The following is a 20,154-nucleotide window of genomic DNA, read 5'->3' on the forward strand; positions in this document are numbered from 1 at the left end:
AACTCTTAATAGGAATTAAACTATTAAAGAGAATATAAAATATATCCCTAGATACACTAGAATTTACCAAGGTTCTAAAAGTCACTAGGTGCTAGTCGGGCGGCGGGCTGGGGCCTAGCGCCTAGGCGGCTAGGCGAGGCCTAGGCGGACTAGGCGGATTTAAGTAAATCTATCATATTTCAGGTAAATAAGTGTCTGCTTCTACTTGAAATATATATAATTTCATCATAAACTACAAAATAGAATGCATATATATCATGAACTATTGGAACATAATGAAAACATGTGAAATAAGGATATAATGTTTGTTCATTCAAGTATGCAACAAGTCTCTTACAATTTATTGGAAAAAAACAAAATGCAAAATGAAAGTTATGTATTTTCTGTCTAAGTGAGTTGCAACCTAGGCGGGTCTAAGCGGGTGCCTAAGTGGGCTAGGCGGGTGCCTAGGCGGGCTAGGCGGGTGCCTAGGCGGGCTAGGCGGGTGCCTAGGCGGGCTAGGCGGGTGCTTAGGTGGTTTAGGCGGTGGGCTGGGGCCTAGGCATTAATCGGGGCGGTGGGCTGGGGCCTAGCGCCTAGGCGGCGCCTAGGCGGCGCCTAGGCGGCGCTAGGCAGAGATTTTTAGAACAGTGGAATTTACACAATCACATTCCTATTGCAAATATGATTGCAACACTATGTACTACTAAAAGCTCTCCGACAAACTCTTATGTATTCGGCTTCCGTCAACGAAACAGATTGCATAGAAGATAAGAGAGCAATATACAAACCTGTCCATCACATCCATTTCATACAAGTTCTCTCCTCTCCTCCCTAGTTTCAATTCAATGGCTTTCTCACCAACATCTTCGCCGTGTACATCTCTCTCACACCTCCATTCTTCTTCTTCTTCGCTACTTACCCTCTTCAGATTACAGCACCCTCTTCTCCTCTCTCCTTCCTTTTCTTCTTCTCTCAGTGCAAAACGTTTCGAGAGCCGTCGCACTCGCATTCGCGTCACCGCTTCTGCGGCGGCTGCCACTATTGAGTCTGGAAACGGCGCCTTACTCACCCCAGAAAAGAGCTTCGACTCCATTTCCTATGGAAGACAGTTTTTTCCTTTAGCTGCGGTTGTTGGCCAGGTACACATAAAATTTAAAATCCCATCTTTCTTTCTCTTCGCAAATGCTGTTTGGAGTTTTTATTCTGCATTTGCTTGCCCAAATTTGAATTGGGTTTTTCTAGCTTTTTGAATTTCTTCAAGGAATTAATTCTGTCTTGGAAGTTTATTTGTGTATGCTGCTGTGGGTTGGTTTTCTTTCATTTGGGTATTATCATGTTGGGATGATTTTTTCATAAGTAAATGTGGTGTTCTGGGGTTCTGGAGTTTTTTTTCTTTTTTCTTTTTTCCGTCAAATGATAGATTTTGTTAGTTTAGACGTTAGATTAGCGTCGATAGGGTATGAACCCACGCCAAGGGAAACATTCTTCTCCACCACTGCGATAGAGGGCCACTTGCCTATGGGGTTCTGGAGGACTAAATGGAATAAGGGATTGAACTCATCACATTTGATTTGAGGAGTATGCAGCAGCACGTAGTGATGATGGTTGGTTGGGTGAAGATAGTTACCTTTGTTTTAAATTACTCAAATTAATTATAATTAGTGGTTTGGTGATGAGTACATGGCATTAGGGAAAGATGGGAGGTTAAAAATATGCATACACGTGGAAGATAAGAAAGGCTTTGACTAAAGGCTATGTGTCGGTTGAGAAAGCAAGTGAAAGCCTACGGGATATAGGATACCCTATCTTGGTAAAATTTCAAGAAAGCTTATCTTGGAATTATTTCAGGAGGTTAAAGGATATAGCATACAGAATCTTCACCTGCTATCGGGATGTACAATGTGAAAAGGACCTTCAACGCAACACTGCAGTTGGGATGTACAATGTGAAAAGGACCTTCAACACAACACATAAATTTGCTCTGCGTAAATTTTCACTCCAAGCGAAATCTTCTCATCTTTGAGAAAAACACTAACTTTCCTAACTTCGTCCCTATGTTGGCAACTGGCATCTTCACTTTGGATTAACAGCACTGAAGCCATAGAGTCAGGCGAATGAGGAGCACCTTTAAACTGCTTCAAGTTGGTTGACTGTTTATCCATGTCTCTGCCGATAAGGAGTCTTCTGTCTTCTTGAAAGAGGTCATTTCATTAGCTTTTTCGACAAAGTGAGGTGTTCCCAGTTACTCAGTGTTCGGCACATTGAAAGTCGAATTGTATTTGGACTTCATAGTGACTAGCAGCCTTGTCTTCAAGATCTTTCCTCTGCCGCAATTGCTTGGATAACTGAAATCAACAGCGCGTTCGACACCACCACCACATTTCATTCTACTCATCGACCGAGCTCGGTCGTCGAGTTGGCACAACCGCATTCAACCGAAGGACATAGTTAGCTCATTAGTTATTTGGCCTGCTTGCCACGTAGGCTTAGTAGTTTCTAGGGTCAACATATATTTATGGTTAAACTGTTGCATATGTGGATTTGGCAAGTTGCCAAGGCAACCCAGTTCGACCCATTCCAGTAATTTAGAATACAGTCTTGTCTAAAGAGGCGATAGGCGTGCATTCAGAAATACCGTTCTGATTTCGAATGGTTGTCATTTTGCATTATTGATTCTTTTTTTTTCTTTTCTGTTTCAAGTCAGATGGCTGAATTGAACTTTTTCCAAGTTTTAGTATTAGATTAAATCCTTGTATAACAATCAACTTCTGTCATTGGTTAATCAGTGAAATTTCCATCTATGCACATTTTATGAATACTTTTTATTTATTTATTTGTAGGATGCTATCAAAACTGCTTTGTTGCTTGGGGCTATAGACCGTGAAATTGGAGGAATTGCTATCTCCGGAAGGCGGGGAACAGCGAAGACAGTAATGGCACGCGGGTTGCATGCTATTTTACCACCCATTGAAGTAGTCGTTGGTTCAATGGCAAATGCTGATCCTGCCTGCCCCGAAGAGTAAGTATACTGAATGCTTACAGGTTATTTTGCGATCAACGTAGATAGAGGGGATAATTATGGATGTAAACTCCCTGTTATGACATGATTCGCTTGGTTTTCTTGACTAAAGCAAAAACGAATTTTGGCTAATGCAGTTTGCAAACTTTTTCACACATGACAAGTTATGGAACTTTTCTTTGGAATGTTTGACACAATTGAGGTGACTTGAGCTAGAAACACATCTATGGAACACATTTACAACTGACATCTCAATTTTTCCCACACCAGATCATTTTTCCTTATGCATTCCTCCGCCCCGCACCCCCCAACCCAAAATGCATTTCATAATGGATTTTCAGCATCATCTGCAGGTTCACTCTATGGTTAGGTACCTCTAACCTTAAACGGTTTTTTTTTGCTCACAAAATCAGACTTAATTGACAAGCAGAAAGTTCATTTTCAGAACCTGCCTTAGGACTTACCGATGATATTAAGATCAGAATCTAAATATATTGGTGTTGTTAAAATATATTTATATACTCTTAACTTATTACAAGTGTCTCTGAGAACTTAGAAAATTTCTCAATCTTTGCTTAGTCTATCTTCTGAGAAAATTTTTAGGTTAGAACCACAGAGAAGAAGACATGTTTTGTTGCTCAAATAGTAAATGATGTTTTCTGCCCAAGAAACTCTTTTTTGAAATTTAAATTGGATCAACAACAACAACAACAACAACAAAGCCTTTTCCCACTAAGTGGGGTCGGCTATATGAATCCTAGAACGCCATTGCGCTCGGTTTTGTGTCATGTCCTCCGTTAGATCCAAGTACTCTACGTCTTTTCTTAGAGTCTCTTCCAAAGTTGTCCTAGGTCTTCCTCTACCCCTTCGGCCCTGAACCTCTGTCCCGTAGTCACATCTTCGAACCGGAGCGTCAGTCGGCCTTCTTTGCACATGTTCAAAATCACCGGAGCCGATTTTCTCTCATATTTCCTACAATTTCGGCTACTCCTACTTTACCTCGGATATCCTCATTCCCAATCTTATCCTTTCTCGTGTGCCCACACATCCCACGAAGCATCCTCATCTCCGCTACACCCATTTTGTGTACGTGTTGATGCTTTACCACCCAACATTCTGTGCCATACAACATCGCTAGCCTTATTGCCGTCCTATAAAATTTTCCCTTGAGCTTCAGTGGCCTACGACGGTCACACAACACGCCGGATGCACTCTTTCCATCCAGCTCGTATTCTATGGTTGAGATCTCCATCTAATTCTCCGTTCTCTTGCAAGATAGATCCTAGGTAGCGAAAACGATCGCTTTTTGTGAGCTTCGCTAGATTGCTCCGGTCATTAGTGTGGATAAGTATATAAATGGATAGAGATAGGAAAGCAAACACAAGATGTACGTGGTTCACCCAGATTGGCTACGTCCACGGAATAGAAGAGTTCTCATTAATTGTGAAGGGTTTACACAAGTACATAGGTTCAAGCTCTCATTTAGTGAGTACAAGTGAATGATTTAGTACAAATGACATTAGGAAATATTGTGGGAGAATGATCTCGTAATCACGAAACTTCTAAGTATCGGAGTGTGGTGTCGTCTTGACTTGCCTTATCTGTCTCATAGGTAGATGTGGCATCTTCTCTGGAAGTACTCTTCCTCCATCCAGGGGTGGTATCTTTAACTGGTGGAGATGCACAAGGTAATGTATCAATTTCACTTGAAGCTTACTTGTAGTTTCAGGCTTGGTCAAGCGCGATACAAACCATGTAGTAGGAGTCCCCCAAGTCGCCGAGCTCGGGGGTCTGCTGAAAGAGGTGACAGACAAGGTAAGCAATCAGAGCTCCGACTGATTGTTCACCTTCTCCCCATCTTGCAGCAGCATGAAGGATAAAGAGAAGAAAAATGAGAAGAGATGATATGAGATACTTTTGCTTTTGAAGAAGTAACTTTCCACAGGCTTATTCTTGAACTGAGCTGGAGGGTTTTCTGGTTTCCTCCAGAGTATAAGGCCGACTGAAGAATTTGAGGGTCAAAACAAGTCCATCAAATCTAGAGTACGTTCCACCCTGCTGATATGGGATACTTTTGCTTTTGACAGAGTAATGAATGTATCGGCACGTGTGCTGTTACGCTTGTCTCCACATGCTTCCTTGTATCCTTCGCACTTGCCCTATCTGTTCCTCAAGCAGATGCGGAATCTTCCCTGGAAACATAAGATGTTGAAGATGAGTACTCGAGAGCAATGCCAGGTAAGTAATCAGGTAAGGGGTTCCAGGCAGTCAGTTTCTGGCTGGAAGCTTGATTCCAAGTGCTGACTGATTGCTCTCTTTCTCCTTGTCTTGCAGGTAAAAACAAGGCAAAAAGAAAAGACAGGGAAAAAGCATGATATGGGATACTCTTGCTTTTAACCCTGATGATATGAGATATTCTTGCTCTAGTATAGCTTGTTTGCAGAGGTATTATCGGGGGGAAAGAAAGCTGAATATTTCGAAAGGCTTCGTTGGGAGTGCCCTCTCAGATATGATGAAGGGTTGAGCATTTTTGCAGGTCTGCCTGTCCGTTGGGGATGGAGGTCGACATATATAGGAGTCTCCCTAACAACAAGTAGTAATGCTATTCCTTTACCCTGCTTGGTCATAGCACGGTAGTGGGAGCTGCCAGTTTCACATGTTTTAACTCTGTCAGAGCACTTTGAAAAAGTGGTCTGTGGTATCTGGCTCTCGAGATTCGGAGAACGATGCCTCTTCGATTTTTGAGAAAGCAATCATGCTGGGGGTATGACTCTCGAGATTCGGAGAGCAGTGTCTCTTCGATTTTTGAGGAAGTAATCATGTTGGGAGTCTGGCTCTTGAGATTCGGAGGGCGGTGCCTCTTCGATTTTGGAGCAAGCAATCTTGTTGGGAGTGTTGTCTCGAATGTGAGTAAAGGTTGGGCATGTTTGCTAGTCTACCTTGCCACGAAGCACAAAGGTTGACACACAGGGACTTTCCAATTATCCAGCAATGGTACTGTTCCTTTACCCTCTCTTCGATTTTGAGAAAGTAGTCATGTTGGGAGTCTGGCTCTCGAGATTCGGAGGACGGTGCCTCTTCGATTTTGGAGCAAGCAATCTTATTGGGAGTGTTTTCTCGAATGTGAGTAAAGGTTGGGCATGTTTGCTAGTCTACCTTGCCACGAAGCACAGAGGTTGACACACAGGGACTTTCCAATTATCCAGCAGTGGTACTGTTCCTTTACAGTTGTGGGTAATAATATGGTAGCTAGACCTTCAAAATTTATGTGTCTAAACTTTTGTTAGTGCTGTTTCTTTGCTATTCTTTTACCTTTCTTGGTCAGAGCGATGTAGTGGGAGCTGCAAGCTTCACGTGCTCAACTTTGGCAGAGAACTTTGGCAAAGTTATTTGTGGTACCCATGAGCTATTGTTGCGTGTGGGAAGTGGGTGATTGAACAGTAAGATTCATGTGCTTTCTACTTCACCAGAAGTCTTCGACAGAATGCCCATAATTTCTGCAAAGCTGAGTGTGCGTGTGACAGGTGCTGACAAGGCTAGAAAAGTAGGTGCCTCTTCGATTTCTGAGATCGGCCCTCGTGGTCTCTGAGCAGCCCAGCTTTTGAGAAAGCGAGCGCCTCTTCGATTGATTCGGAGAACGATGCCTCATCGATTTTTGAGAAAGCAATCATGCTGGGGGTCTGGCTCTCGAGATTCGGGGAGCAGTGTCTCTTCGATTTTTGAGAAAGTAATCATGTTGGGAGTCTGGCTCTCGAGATTCGGAGGGCGGTGCCTCTTCGATTTTGGAGCAAGCGATCTTGTTGGGAGTGTTTTCTCGAATGTGAGTAAAGGTTTGGCATGTTTGCTAGTCTACCTTGCCACGAAGCACAGAGGTTGACACACAGGGACTTTCCAATTATCCAGCAATGGTACTGTTCCTTTACCCTCTCTTCGATTTTTAAGAAAGTAGTCATGTTGGGAGTCTGGCTCTCGAGATTCGGAGGACGGTGCCTCTTCGATTTTGGAGCAAGCAATCTTATTGGGAGTGTTTTCTCGAATGTGAGTAAAGGTTGGGCATGTTTGCTAGTCTACCTTGCCACGAAGCACAGAGGTTGACACACAGGGACTTTCCAATTATCCAGCAGTGGTACTGTTCCTTTACCCTTGTGGGTAATAATATGGTAGCTAGACCTTCAAAATTTATGGGTCTAAACTTTGTTAGTGCTGTTTCTTTGCTATTCTTTTACCCTTCTTGGTCAGAGCGATGTAGTGGGAGCTGCAAGCTTCACGTGCTCAACTTTGGCAGAGAACTTTGGCAAAGTTATCTGTGGTACCCATGAGCTATTGTTGCGTGTGAGAAGTGGGTGATTGAACAGTAAGATTCATGTGTTTTCTACTTCCCCAGAAGTCTTTGACAGAATGCCCATAATTTCCGCAAAACTGAGTGTGCGTGTGACAGGTGCTGACAAGGCTGGAAAAGGCTGGAAAAGTAGGTGCCTCTTCGATTTCTGAGATCGGCCCTCGTGGTCTCTGGAGAGCCCAGCTTTTGAGAAAGCGAGCGCCTCTTCGATTTTTGAGATCGGCCTTCGTGGTCTTTGAGCAGCCCAACTTTTGAGAAAGCAAACGCCTTTTCGATTTCTGAGATCAACCCTCGTGATCTCTAAGCAGCCCAGCTTTTGAGAAAGCAAACGCCTCTTCGATTTCTGAGCAGGCGCCTCTTCGATTTCTGAAGCTTCGTCGAGTGCAGATTTTTATAGGGGCTGGCATTAAGTTCCAAAGCACACTTGAATCTCCACCAGTAGAAGCTTCATTCTTGCACTTCTAAGATCTTGATTTGTCCGACCTCTTCTCTCTTCAACACCTTTGAAAATGTCTGGCCCCTCCGACCGTCGTTTTGACTTGAACCTTGTTGAAGAGGCAGCCCCGCCTTCTCCAGACAACATATGGCGCCCATCCTTCGTCTCCCCTACTGGTCCTCTTACCGTTGGGGATTCCGTGATGAAGAATGATATGACCGCTGCGGTGGTGGCCAGGAACCTTCTCACTCCCAAAGATAACAGACTACTTTCCAAACGGTCTGATGAGTTAGCTGTTAAGGATTCGCTGGCTCTCAGTGTTCAGTGTGCAGGTTCTGTGTCTAATATGGCCCAACGCCTATTTGCTCGAACCCGCCAAGTTGAATCATTGGCGGCTGAAGTGATGAGTCTCAAACAGGAGATTAGAGGGCTCAAGCATGAGAATAAACAGTTGCACCGGCTCGCACATGACTATGCTACAAACATGAAGAGGAAGCTTGACCAGATGAAAGAAACTGATGGTCAGGTTTTACTTGATCATCAGAGATTTGTGGGTTTGTTCCAAAGGCATTTATTGCCTTCGTCTTCTGGGGCTGTACCGCGTAATGAAGCTCCAAATGATCAACCTCTGATGCCTCCTCCTTCTAGGGTTCTGTCCAGTACTGAGGCTCCAAATGATCCCCCTCCGGTGCCTTCTCTTTCTGGGGCTCTACCGACTGCTGAGACTTCTCCTAAGCAACCTTTGTGAAGGCTCCCTCTTGTGTGCTTATTTTGACTCATGTATATGTACATATTTGTAGCTTATCGGGGATATCAATAAATAAGCTTTCCTTCATTTCAACGTATTGTGTTAAATACACCAAAGCCTTCTTCGCTAAGTTCTTTGAATTTTCTTTTGTTAAAGCTTGTATGTTGAAGCTTTCTGAGTGGAGCATGTAGGTTGGGGTAGTGTTCCCTTAATTTCCCGAGTGAGGAAAACTTCTCGGTTGGAGACTTGGAAAATCCAAGTCACTGAGTGGGATCGGCTATATAAATCTTAGAACGCCATTGTGCTCGATCCTGTGTCATGTCCTTCGTTAGATCTAAGTACTCTAAGTCTTTTCTTAGAGTCTCTTCCAAAGTTTTCCTAGGTCTTCCTCTACCCCTTCGGCCCTGAACCTCTGTCCCATAGTCGCATCTTCTAATCGGAACGTCAGTAGGCCTTCTTTGCACATGTCCAAACCACCGTAACCGATTTTCTCTCATCTTTCCTTCAATTTCGGCTACTCCTACTTTACCCCGGATATCCTCATTCCTAATCTTATCCTTTCTCGTGTGCCCACATATCCAACGAAGCATCCTCATCTCCGCTACACCCATTTTGTGTACGTGTTGATGTTTCACCGCCCAACATTCTGTGCCATACAGCATCGCCGGCCTTATTGCCGTCCTATAAAATTTTCCCTTGAGCTTCAGTGGCATACGGCGGTCACACAACACGCCGGATGCACTCTTCCACTTCATCCATCCAGCTTGTATTCTATGGTTGAGATCTCCATCTAATTCTCCGTTCTTTTGCAAGATAGATCCTAGGTAACGAAAACGGTCGCTCTTTGGTATTTCTTGATCTCCGATCCTCACCCCTAACTCGTTTTGGCCTCCATTGGATCAGCAATAGAAAATGTTAGTCCACAAGAATTTTTATGTGAATCTTCGAAGTTAGAATGGAAATGTTTTAAGTAACTATTTTTAATTCATGATGCTTAGATCCCTCGGGTCCATTTCTTGTCACAATGTCATTACAATGACCCGTATATTGATTAAAAGTTAAAACAAATAAAGAACCCTTCTTTTCTGTAACCATTCTCTTTCAGTCCGCACCATGTGCAGTTTTGATGGGAATAGTGGGTAGTGGCTGTTGATTTGAAGCTTAAATATTTACTTCTCTTTTATGTCCTAGAAAGCCCCATACAAGAAATTTTGATCAGATGTTCTGTTTTCACTTGTCCAGTTGATATTGTGCAAGTCTCTTTTAATGATAATGGTTTGGTTGTAATTCTTAAAGGTGGGAAAATACTTTACCTGACTGCATGGAGTTTGATTCTGCGGGTAATATCAAGACTCAGATTGTCCGGTCTCCTTTTGTACAGGTACTTTTTCATGGAAACATCTTTCATATTCATATGATTTTCATTTATGTAAATACCCTACTTTCACATTGTAGATTCCACTTGGAGTCACGGAGGACAGACTTATTGGATCTGTTGATGTTGAGGAGTCTGTAAAAACAGGAACCACTGTTTTCCAGCCAGGCCTTCTTGCTGAAGCTCATCGAGGTGTATTATATGTTGATGAAATTAATCTTTTGGATGAGGGTATAAGTAATTTGCTTCTTAACGTATTAACTGAAGGAGTTAATATTGTGGAAAGAGAGGGAATCAGCTTTAGACACCCATGCAAGCCTCTCTTGATTGCTACTTATAATCCGGAAGAGGGTGCTGTTCGGGAACACTTACTAGATCGTATTGCAATTAATTTGAGGTACAGATCTTGTATTTACCTAGTGGAACAAAACAATTTATCTATTTTTTTTATAAGCCTTCTCATTTTACTAATGATGCACACTTATTTTGCAGTGCAGATTTTGAAATGGGTTTTGATGATCGTGTTGCAGCTGTGGCGATTGCAACACAATTCCAGGAACACAGTTCTGAAGTCTTTAAAATGGTTGAAGAAGAAACCGAATATGTGAAAACTCAGGTAGTTAGTGGTTTTTTTGTACGCTAGATTGTTATTCTCATGAGAGACATTGGGTGTAATGACATGACTATCATAGTAAAGAAATCGCCGAGATTTAAAAATTATCCATTTCCATCATTACACCTTACACAATTTGATAAAATTTATTAACTAGAAAAATGAAATGGAAGAAAGAATGGTCCTTAAACTGCGTCGGTTCTTAGATCTTATTGACTTATTGTTTCCATGACTGGGGATAAAAGGGGATTAATTTCTCTATTGGTCCTTGCATCATTATGAGTCTTATTTATGTCTGGACTGTAAGAGATATTACTAGTAGTATTTATTATGCAATACTTCAGATGGTAGTTGGTGACGGAAAATATATGCCAGAAACAACAACAACAACAACAACAAAGCCGTATCCCACTAAGTGGGGTCAGTTATATAAATCCTAGAACGCCACCCTGATGTTCCATATCATCTGCAGCACTAAGTTTGATTAAAGATAGAGATGTACTTTCTAAAATGCTTTAGACAAGTCCTGTGTAGCTGTTTATCCCTAATTATTTAAAAAAGGAGTCAAGAAACCATGCTGATGAAACTGGAATACTAACTTTAGTCTTTAGATATGTTGAAGGACTATTGATATAGTCACATAGAAGCATGTGTACCCATAACTTGTAGGCAATAGATTTGTATCGTTGAATATCATGATATATTTGATAGCTTGTTCTCATTGAACTTTGTGATGTTGGAAGATGAAATTTATTTGATTCTTTCCATATTATTTATATGTTTCAGATCATTTTAGCAAGAGAGTATCTAAAGGATGTTACTATCAGCAGAGAACAATTAAAGTACCTGGTTTTGGAAGCTCTTCGAGGTGGTTGCCAGGTTTATTCTATGAAACTCGTTATTAAGTTCCGACATATTTTGCACGAGTTTTTAAACAATATTATGTGAAGCCATGGATTATGCTTCCATTGCATTGCCACTTAAGCTGCCAACTGAGTTGAAGATTCATAGTGTACTAAGGCTCTCCCTCCCCCTCATTGCTACCCTTGAACCTAAATGACCTGGGGCTAGATTAACAATTAGCATAGGCTGTGCAGTAGTGAAGTGTGACTCATGATCGTTGGCTTTTATGAGGTAGAGTTTAGTTTGGCATTCATTCTGTAGGAGTTGAATGCAGCCCAAAACTTAAGAGAACATAATTTTTTTATGCATAATGCATGGGGGGATGCCATACACATTAAATGGCAGTGTGGAAGGAGTAATGTGGGAAGCTTTATGGTTATATGCCCTAGTGGAGTTTTTTGGTTCACATGTTCTAAAATTGGGCTCAGTTTTGCCAACTTGGATCCCCAAATTAACGTGCCTTTTTCACTCAAATGCTTTATGGAGTTCGGAACCAATCATTATGTCCTTGTTGATGCCAAATCAGTGCCCAGATTTGGAAATGGCGTTCAAGAAACTTTTTAGGCTCAGGATTTGAGGGGGCAAGCTTGAAACTTGGCTGATTGGTTGCAGTGATAGATAATATCGCTGAAAAACATAATGTAATTAAAAAAAAAAGTGAGATCTGTAACAGTCGAGGGTAAAAATAAAAATCAATGTTGATTCTTACGACTTAGGAAACACAAGGGAAACAGAATTTGGCTCCCATGATATTTATTGCCCAAGCCGCCATGGGTCATACCAAGTCAGATGAAAGACCTCTTTGAAACCCGGGGTAGGCCTTCATCTGTCTTGCCATAAGCAGACCTAGTATTGTCAATAGCCTAGGGGACCAATCCAATTTATTTTACCTGTTTTAATTCATCTCTTCATCTTATTGATGTGGACTTAAGGAGTTAAGAAAATTTCTAATATCTTAACTTGGCCAACTCTTACTATTTGTTTCTTTTCTTATGCTTAACATGTTATCTTTTTCCCGTAACTGGGCCAGAAATTAACTTCAAATTTCATTGTGAAATATCAGGGGCATAGAGCTGAGTTATATGCTGCTCGTGTTGCAAAATCATTAGCTGCGCTAGATGGACGAGAAAAAGTTAATGTTGACGACCTCAAAAAAGCTGTTAAGTATATTTCTCTTTTATCAAAACAAGAAAACAAAGTTGTTTAGCATACTTCTGAAAGGCAGTGCACATCTTTTCTGCGTATGCCATACTCACATGCACTCGTGTTTGTGCATGTTGCAAAGTATTGTTATTCAAAACAAATGTGCTATATCATATACCAAGCAGGGGTAGCAGTAATCTTAAATCATTTTCCTTTGATGGCCATACTTACCGTATGTACTACTGCTTATTATGTTATTGAGTAGAGATGCATATAACTGTAATAAAAAGGAGACAATTCTCTTTGAACCATATGATTTTCCCTTGAAAATAGCATGAGTCGAAGTTGATATGATTTTGTGGAGAACAATAAGAATGGTGAAGAAAGCAGCAGCTGTTCGTTGTAGCTCAATTTGTTCATCATTTTTCTTGAATTAGCAGCCAACTTGAATAATGAAAGGGCTTTTCCACCTTACATCTTAATAGTTTTGTATTCATCAGTACTTGCATCATTATATTTTGCAACTTGCGGGAATATACACCGAATTTTAGCTCTGAGGTATTACCCACTTCAGGTAGAGCTGGTCATTCTTCCTCGTTCAATCATCAGTGAGAACCCACCAGAACAGCAAAATCAACAGCCTCCACCTCCACCACCTCCTCCACAAAATGAACAATCTGGGGAGGAACAAAATGCGGAGGAAGAAAAAGAGGTTTGTTAACAATAACATTGATTAAAAGTTAAGCTTCACACTGAAATTGGCGCAGACGGATTCCTTTGTTTACAGAGGGAAACACAAGTTTAACTTTTCTGCAAACTTCCCAATGTAACCAGGATGAAAATGATGAAGAGAATGATGAAGAGAATGATGAAGAGAATGAACAAGAGCAAGACCAAATACCTGAAGAGTTTATCTTTGATGCAGAAGGGGGTTTGGTGGATGAGAAGCTTCTCTTTTTTGCACAGCAAGCGCAGAGACGCAAAGGGAAGGCTGGGAGAGCAAAGAATGTAATATTTTCAGAAGATAGAGGTCGATATATTAAGCCAATGCTTCCAAAGGTTGACCACCCCATCTAGTAGACTTTCAGAAATTTTAGAAAATTATATTTGGTTTAAAAAATTTGCTTGACTTTTCTGAACAAGCTTTGTTTTTACAGGGCCCAATAAAGAGACTAGCTGTTGATGCAACTCTTAGAGCTGCTGCACCATATCAAAAGTTGCGTAGGGAAAGGAGCACCCAAAGCAGTAGGAAAGTTTTTGTTGAAAGATCTGATATGAGAGCAAAGAGAATGGCACGAAAAGCAGGAGCACTGGTATTAACTCCCTAGTTTAGTTACATGATTCATTCTCGCCGCCATGGGTAGCTTATGATGCAAAAGTGCTCTCCCTATTTTTCGTATTATAGTTTTTGAGCCTCAGTTTTGGCATAGGTTGCCATTCTCATAATCCATAGAATTTGATACTCAGCTTTTCCTAGGATTTGAGAAACTTTGACCAATACAGTGAACCTTTTTTATTGACATCTTAAATTATTCGAGTGTTCCTGCAAATACTTAATATAGATGAGCGGTTTTCAATTTGCTTCATGGCAGGTTATATTTGTTGTTGATGCAAGCGGAAGCATGGCATTGAATAGAATGCAGAATGCAAAAGGTGCAGCACTCAAGTTACTAGCAGAAAGTTATACGAGCAGAGATCAGGTGACATAAACTTTCATATTTGATTTAAAAGATGTCTACCACTAGTTTAGTCTCAAGAAGATTTCCCTTATCATTTTTTTGTTGAGAAAACGAGAAAAACAAAGTAGAAGAAAAGCAGAGTTTGTACCAAGTAAACAGTGAAATTTGATTGTGTTGAATTAGAGCTTTTATTTATTGACCGGAAAAGGAAAAGAAAATTTCAATTAATAACACGTTCATCAAAATAAATAATAGACAATAACAGTAGGATATAGGACCCAACCAAATTCTGGTGATTGCACTTCATAAAGGAAACAATGATTTCCATTTTTTCTTCATACATGTAATGAATCCTTCCCCAAATTTCTATAAGAATTCAATTTAGTTATTAACGTGTGCTTCTGATCGGCAAACCATGAAAGCAAATATAATAAGATATTCGTGAGCATGTGTTGTCCTGGTGACTATCCTTGTAACAGGTTGACTGGTAATGTCGTTTAGGTTTCTATCATTCCTTTCCGTGGAGATTCAGCAGAAGTTCTTCTGCCTCCTTCTAGATCAATTTCAATGGCACGAAACCGTCTTGAGAGACTTCCATGCGGTGGAGGTTCTCCCCTTGCTCATGGTCTGACCACGGTATGTTACTAAACCCTCTTGAGTACTGGCATCTCCACACCCTCGTAACTGACTGTAATCTGAAATTTAAACTGCTTTAGGCTGTTAGGGTTGGAATAAATGCAGAGAAGAGTGGTGATGTTGGACGCATAATGATTGTTGCAATAACGGATGGTAGAGCCAATATATCACTAAAAAGATCCACTGACCCTGAAGCCGCTGCTGCTAGTGATGTTTCAAAACCTTCGTCGCAGGAGTTGAAGGTAAATCTTGACTGCTTTCTTTGACATATTAATTGTAGCCTGGACGGTTGGACCTCACAGAGCATGGCCTTACTGAGATGTGCACATGTTTCCCCTCAGCGTTTCTCTTTTGCATTAACTTGTGGTAATTTTTATTGGTGCGTCTTGATGAAGGACGAGATTCTTGAGGTTGCTGGTAAAATCTACAAAGCAGGGATGTCTCTCCTCGTCATTGACACTGAAAATAAGTTTGTTTCAACTGGTTTTGCTAAGGAGATTGCCAGAGTAGCTCAAGGTTCTTTGTCCAACATATATCGAATATCACCTACTCTTCGTGATCTGTGAAGAGTATCATAATCTCATCATAACATTTGCTGTGCAGGAAAATATTACTACTTGCCGAATGCCTCAGATGCTGTGATCTCCGCTGCAACGAAGGACGCGTTATCGGCCCTGAAAAGCGCGTGAAGCATTAGAAATTGTTGTTCATATTGTTCTATTCGGGATAATTTGACTATAAGAGCAACTAATTCTTACCAAAATATGATTCTTAATTGAGGCAGAGCAGCTTAGTTTCCAATCAAAGTATATTTCTTGAGTTTAGTGTCATTTGTTCTTTGATGTGCAACAAAGGATCAAAAAAACCACTAGGGAAACTAATTGAATTCGTTCTTTGATACAGTATACTGCAACTGTAGCATTCCATGTCAGCCGTTCAATGCCATATATAAAAAAGTTTATATATGTCGTTGTATGATTGGCACGGAATGTAACGGTAGGGGTGTATCAATTTAATGAAAATCTTTATCTTCCCTTACACAAAGTATAACACACATTTTCGCATCCATCTTTACATAAAACGATATTCAAATCAAAACTCTAAACACGTCATCAACCTTTGTACTTAATAGTCTCACATCAAAGATACTATAAAATATTCCATGTCAGCCGTTCAATGCCATATATAAAAAAGTTTATATATGTCGTTGTATGATTGGCACGGAATGTAACGGTAGGGGTGTATCAATTTAATGAAAATCTTTATCTTCCCTTACACAAAGTATAACACACATTTTCGCATCCATCTTTACATAAAACGATATTCAAATCAAAACTCTAAACACGTCATCAACCTTTGTACTTAATAGTCTCACATCAAAGATACTATAAAATATTCCACGTCAGCCGTTCAATGCCATATATAAAAAAGTTTATATATGTCGTTGTATGATTGTCACGGAATGTAACGATAAGGGTGTATCAATTTAATGAAAATCTTTATCTTACCTTACACAAAGTATAACACACATTTCCGCACCCATCTTTACATAAAACGATATTCAAATCAAAACTCTAAACACGTCATCAACCTTTGCACTTAATAGTCTCACATCAAAGATACTAAAAAATACATATAAATTATATTTAAGAGATTCACTACTAAATTATTAATAATTCACGCAATTAATCATTGTAGCGTTAAAGGGTATGAAAATGTAAAAACATAAAAATCTTTTTTGGATCATAATAGCTGCCCAAGAATTTAAAAAAGGAAATTTTAACGAAAAAACTATCGGTACTGTTCACTTTAACGAAAAACCACATTTTTACACTAAAAAGTCAATCCTGATACTATTCACTTTACCCTTTATTTTGTCCTTATCGTTAAAACTCAAAGTTTTCAGGTCATTTTCACTAGTTTTCCCTTTAAAAAATCAATCGTGTACGGGTTTAGGTGGTCTGGTTCTATTTCCAAACCAAATTCTGGGGGGAAACCCACGCTGAAAGGGTTCCCCAAGTTGGTATGCCGATTTGGTCACTTTTCGGTCTTGATGGCCACCCAGACCACATCCGCCTCAATCGCGAGAAACGCTTAAGTTTATGACTTTTTATCACACAATTCTTAAAATTAACTCATTCATTAAGATGGTTCCTGAATAAAAAATGGGTAAATTACATAGTAACCCTTTAAGTTTGAAGTCTATTACAAGCCTATACAATATCTTTAAAACATTTCACTTTCATACCTCATGTACTATTTATTTCAAAATAATACCTCCGTTAGATTTTCCATCCATTGAACCGTTAAATGCTGATATGGCTGCCAAATGTGTGCCACGTGGCAACAAAATAATTTTTTATTTTTTATTTTTAAAAACCTGAATCTTAAAAAAAATAAAAAAAACCTTAGAAAACGCAGAACCCACCCCCACAACCTCTCCCCACCCTCTTCTCCCTCCCAAGCATTCCAACCACCTCCCTCTCCTCCACTCTCTTCACCTCCCCTCCCATCCAAAAACCCACCCCACCCCCACCTTCCCTGAGCCCTTTCTCCTCTTCACCCCCACCCCCTCCCCCCACCACCAACCCTCGCACCCACCCCCCCTCCGCACCCACCATCGCACCCACACCCACCCTCTTCCCTCCTCTACACCCCCCCCCCACTCCTTAAATCCACACCCATTCCTCCCATTTTCACCTCACGAGGTGATGGCGGTGTAGACTGGATCTGGTTTTTTTTTTTTTTTTTTCTGGATTGCAGGTAGGGGGTCAGGGGAAGAAGATGAAGATGGGGGAGAAGGGGGGAAGACGAATTGAAGGGTTTTTTTTTTATTTTTTTGGTGGGTTGCAAGGGGAAGAAGATGAAGATGAGGGAGAAGAGAGGAGGAGGAGAAGGGGGGAAGACGAACATAAGGGCTTTTTTATTTTTTCTGGGTTGCAAGGGGAAGAAGATGAAGATGGGGGAGAAGGGAGGAGGAGGAGGTGGGGAGGGAGGTTTGGGTTTGGGGGTTGCGGGGAGGTGTGTTTTAGTTTTTTTTTTTTTTTAATTTTATTTAGAAGATTCAGGTTTAAAAAAACATTAAAAAATTATTATTTTTTGTCACGTGGCACACATTTCGTGAGGTATGAAAGTGAAATGTTTTAAAGATGTATGAGGTTATAATAAACTTCAAACCTGAAGGGTTACTATGTAATTTACCCATAAAAAATTGATCAATTGAGTTTTTGAAAATTGGTTTTGCAAATCAGTATGGCCACTCCTTGCCATGTAAATTAAAAATATTTAAATAATAAATATTTTATTTTATTTTTTATAATTAAAAACCTAGAAAAGAAAATTATCTTCTACTACACCAGGATCTAGGTGTCCAACACCTTCAAATCCTTCAAACTTGAAATTCAAAATTTCAAAATCAACACCATGAGCTCCACCACTGCAACTGTCATAGCTCGTCCCGAAATATTATGTTTCTAGGCCTGAGATTACCTATTTACCCTTGAAAGATTTGTGTGGTTTATGAGGGTGAAATTTTATATGGTTAAACCCAAAATTTTCCTAAGTTTTGGAACACTTAGGAATTAAAATATGTATTGGTTTTGGTTGAGGACCGCGTGTGTCACACACACACATACACACTTTCACTCTCTCTCTCTCCTTCCTGTGCACTCTCTCTTCTCCCTCACGATTTTCTTTTATTTTCTGTACAAACCGTACGGACGAGCTTGGAACCAAGCATTTCACGCATGGATCGACGTTAAGAATGTAAGATTTGAACTCCTTGCATGTCCCTGAGTTCATATATGCTATTTTTAGGACCTGAAAACCTCAAAAACCCCGAGAACTCTAACCTTCGATTTGGTGCACTGTTCATGCACACGTAAATGTGAAGGGTTCAGGTGATTTGAAGCTTGTATGAAGCTTTAATACATCCCTACGAAGCTCGAAGAAGAAAAACCAAGCAATTTGTACGTCGGAATAGCAAGAACGGCAAGTTTTAAGTTTGGCCGGAATATCGAGGCTTTTTTTTGGGGTTTCAAGGCTCGACTCAGGCATGGTTTGATTCGTCTTAGTGAGATCTTTAAAATGGTTCAAATTTCATAAAGTTTGGTGTTGAAATGAGGGAGAAATAAGGGTTAGAAGTTTTTTCAAAAACCGACGAACAGTCGCTGGCGTCTAGTGACTCGTCGGGGAAGGAGTATATTCTGTCAGTTTTGATGGAATATGCTAAAGGTGTAAGGTGATGCCGTTAGTTTTTAGACGGAATATTTCAGAATTTAACGGAATATTCCCTAACACCGTTACTGCCACCGTCAATGTGCCAGGCACGTGCTTGCGAGTGGGCGACGCGTTTGGCCATGCCTTGGCCAGCGCGGGGGTGGTCGGAAATTTTTTCTAAAAATATGGGGATGTTCCTGAGATTGTGTAGATCACGTTGGTATATTCAAACACCACATTTGAGCATTGTATGAGAAGTTATTAGCTAGTTTTGTCTATGTGCTTTAAATAACATTTTTATAGTTAATTCGCATATAGGTGAGACTTATCTCGAGGACGAGCGCAGTCAAGGGCGACTCGAGGGCTACGACCCTTCGACATACCATGAGTGGGCTTTTGGTTTTCATTATATATTTATATACTTGTTATTTTCCCAGAAAATGCGTTTAAATGAAAGTATGCCTTGAATGCCATGCATATGAATTTATATTTTGTATATGAATTGAATTGTTTGCATATATACATACCATGAGTGGGCTTTTGGTTTTCATTATATATTTATATACTTGTTATTTTCCCAGAAAATGCGTTTAAATGAAAGTATGCCTTGAATGCCATGCATATGAATTTATATTTTGTATATGAATTGAATTGTTTGCATATATGAATAAATGTGGTGTTGTGGACACTCAGGTATGTACCAGGTGAGTTATGTTTTGTTATGAGAATTAATTTTAATGGCATGTGATTGAATAACGTTGAGCTCATGTAACTGCACCTAGGGTGATGTGATTTAGCCAAATATATGGCACATGCCTGTTATTGATGTCACCTCCCGCACCATATGCTCATATTGGATCCAATTTAGGTGCACAGTCTTGTCAAACAAACCATTATAGGTGGTTCCGACTTGTAGGTGACTAGCGATTTATCGCCCAGCTATTATGAGAGAGTAGTATTGAGCATAATTATATTATTCCCAGGTTTTAGGTTCTGACTCATAGGTGACTAGCGATTTATTGCCCACTCACGTTTTCTGTTTTGCACCCCTCCAGGTTTTAGG

General features: G+C 40.4%; 1 protein-coding gene across 1 annotated transcript; it reads left to right on the forward strand.

Annotated features, from left to right (window-relative positions):
* Positions 1 to 718: 718 nt before the first annotated feature.
* Positions 719 to 15,697, forward strand: LOC103426929 (magnesium-chelatase subunit ChlD, chloroplastic). The gene is made up of 15 exons (XM_008365014.4): positions 719 to 1,121; positions 2,823 to 3,001; positions 9,821 to 9,905; positions 9,980 to 10,296; positions 10,392 to 10,515; positions 11,299 to 11,391; positions 12,479 to 12,574; positions 13,133 to 13,270; positions 13,393 to 13,617; positions 13,716 to 13,871; positions 14,151 to 14,258; positions 14,739 to 14,873; positions 14,954 to 15,115; positions 15,269 to 15,389; positions 15,477 to 15,697. The coding sequence occupies exons 1-15, from the start codon at positions 828 to 830 to the stop codon at positions 15,560 to 15,562; spliced, it is 2,319 nt and encodes a 772-aa protein (XP_008363236.3). The 5' UTR covers positions 719 to 827; the 3' UTR covers positions 15,563 to 15,697.
* Positions 15,698 to 20,154: the final 4,457 nt, after the last annotated feature.

Source organism: Malus domestica, chromosome 03, assembly GCF_042453785.1.
Source record: "Malus domestica chromosome 03, GDT2T_hap1".
NCBI lineage: Eukaryota > Viridiplantae > Streptophyta > Magnoliopsida > Rosales > Rosaceae > Malus > Malus domestica.

Excerpts from the sequence above, each read along its gene's own strand:
- LOC103426929 (XM_008365014.4), top strand. The coding sequence starts at position 828 with ATGGCTTTCTCACCAACATCTTCGCCGTGTACATCTCTCTCACACCTC. Across the intron at positions 11,392-12,478 it reads CTCTTCGAGGTGGTTGCCAG|GGGCATAGAGCTGAGTTATA; the intron begins GTTTATTCTATG and ends GTGAAATATCAG. Across the intron at positions 15,390-15,476 it reads GATTGCCAGAGTAGCTCAAG|GAAAATATTACTACTTGCCG; the intron begins GTTCTTTGTCCA and ends TTTGCTGTGCAG.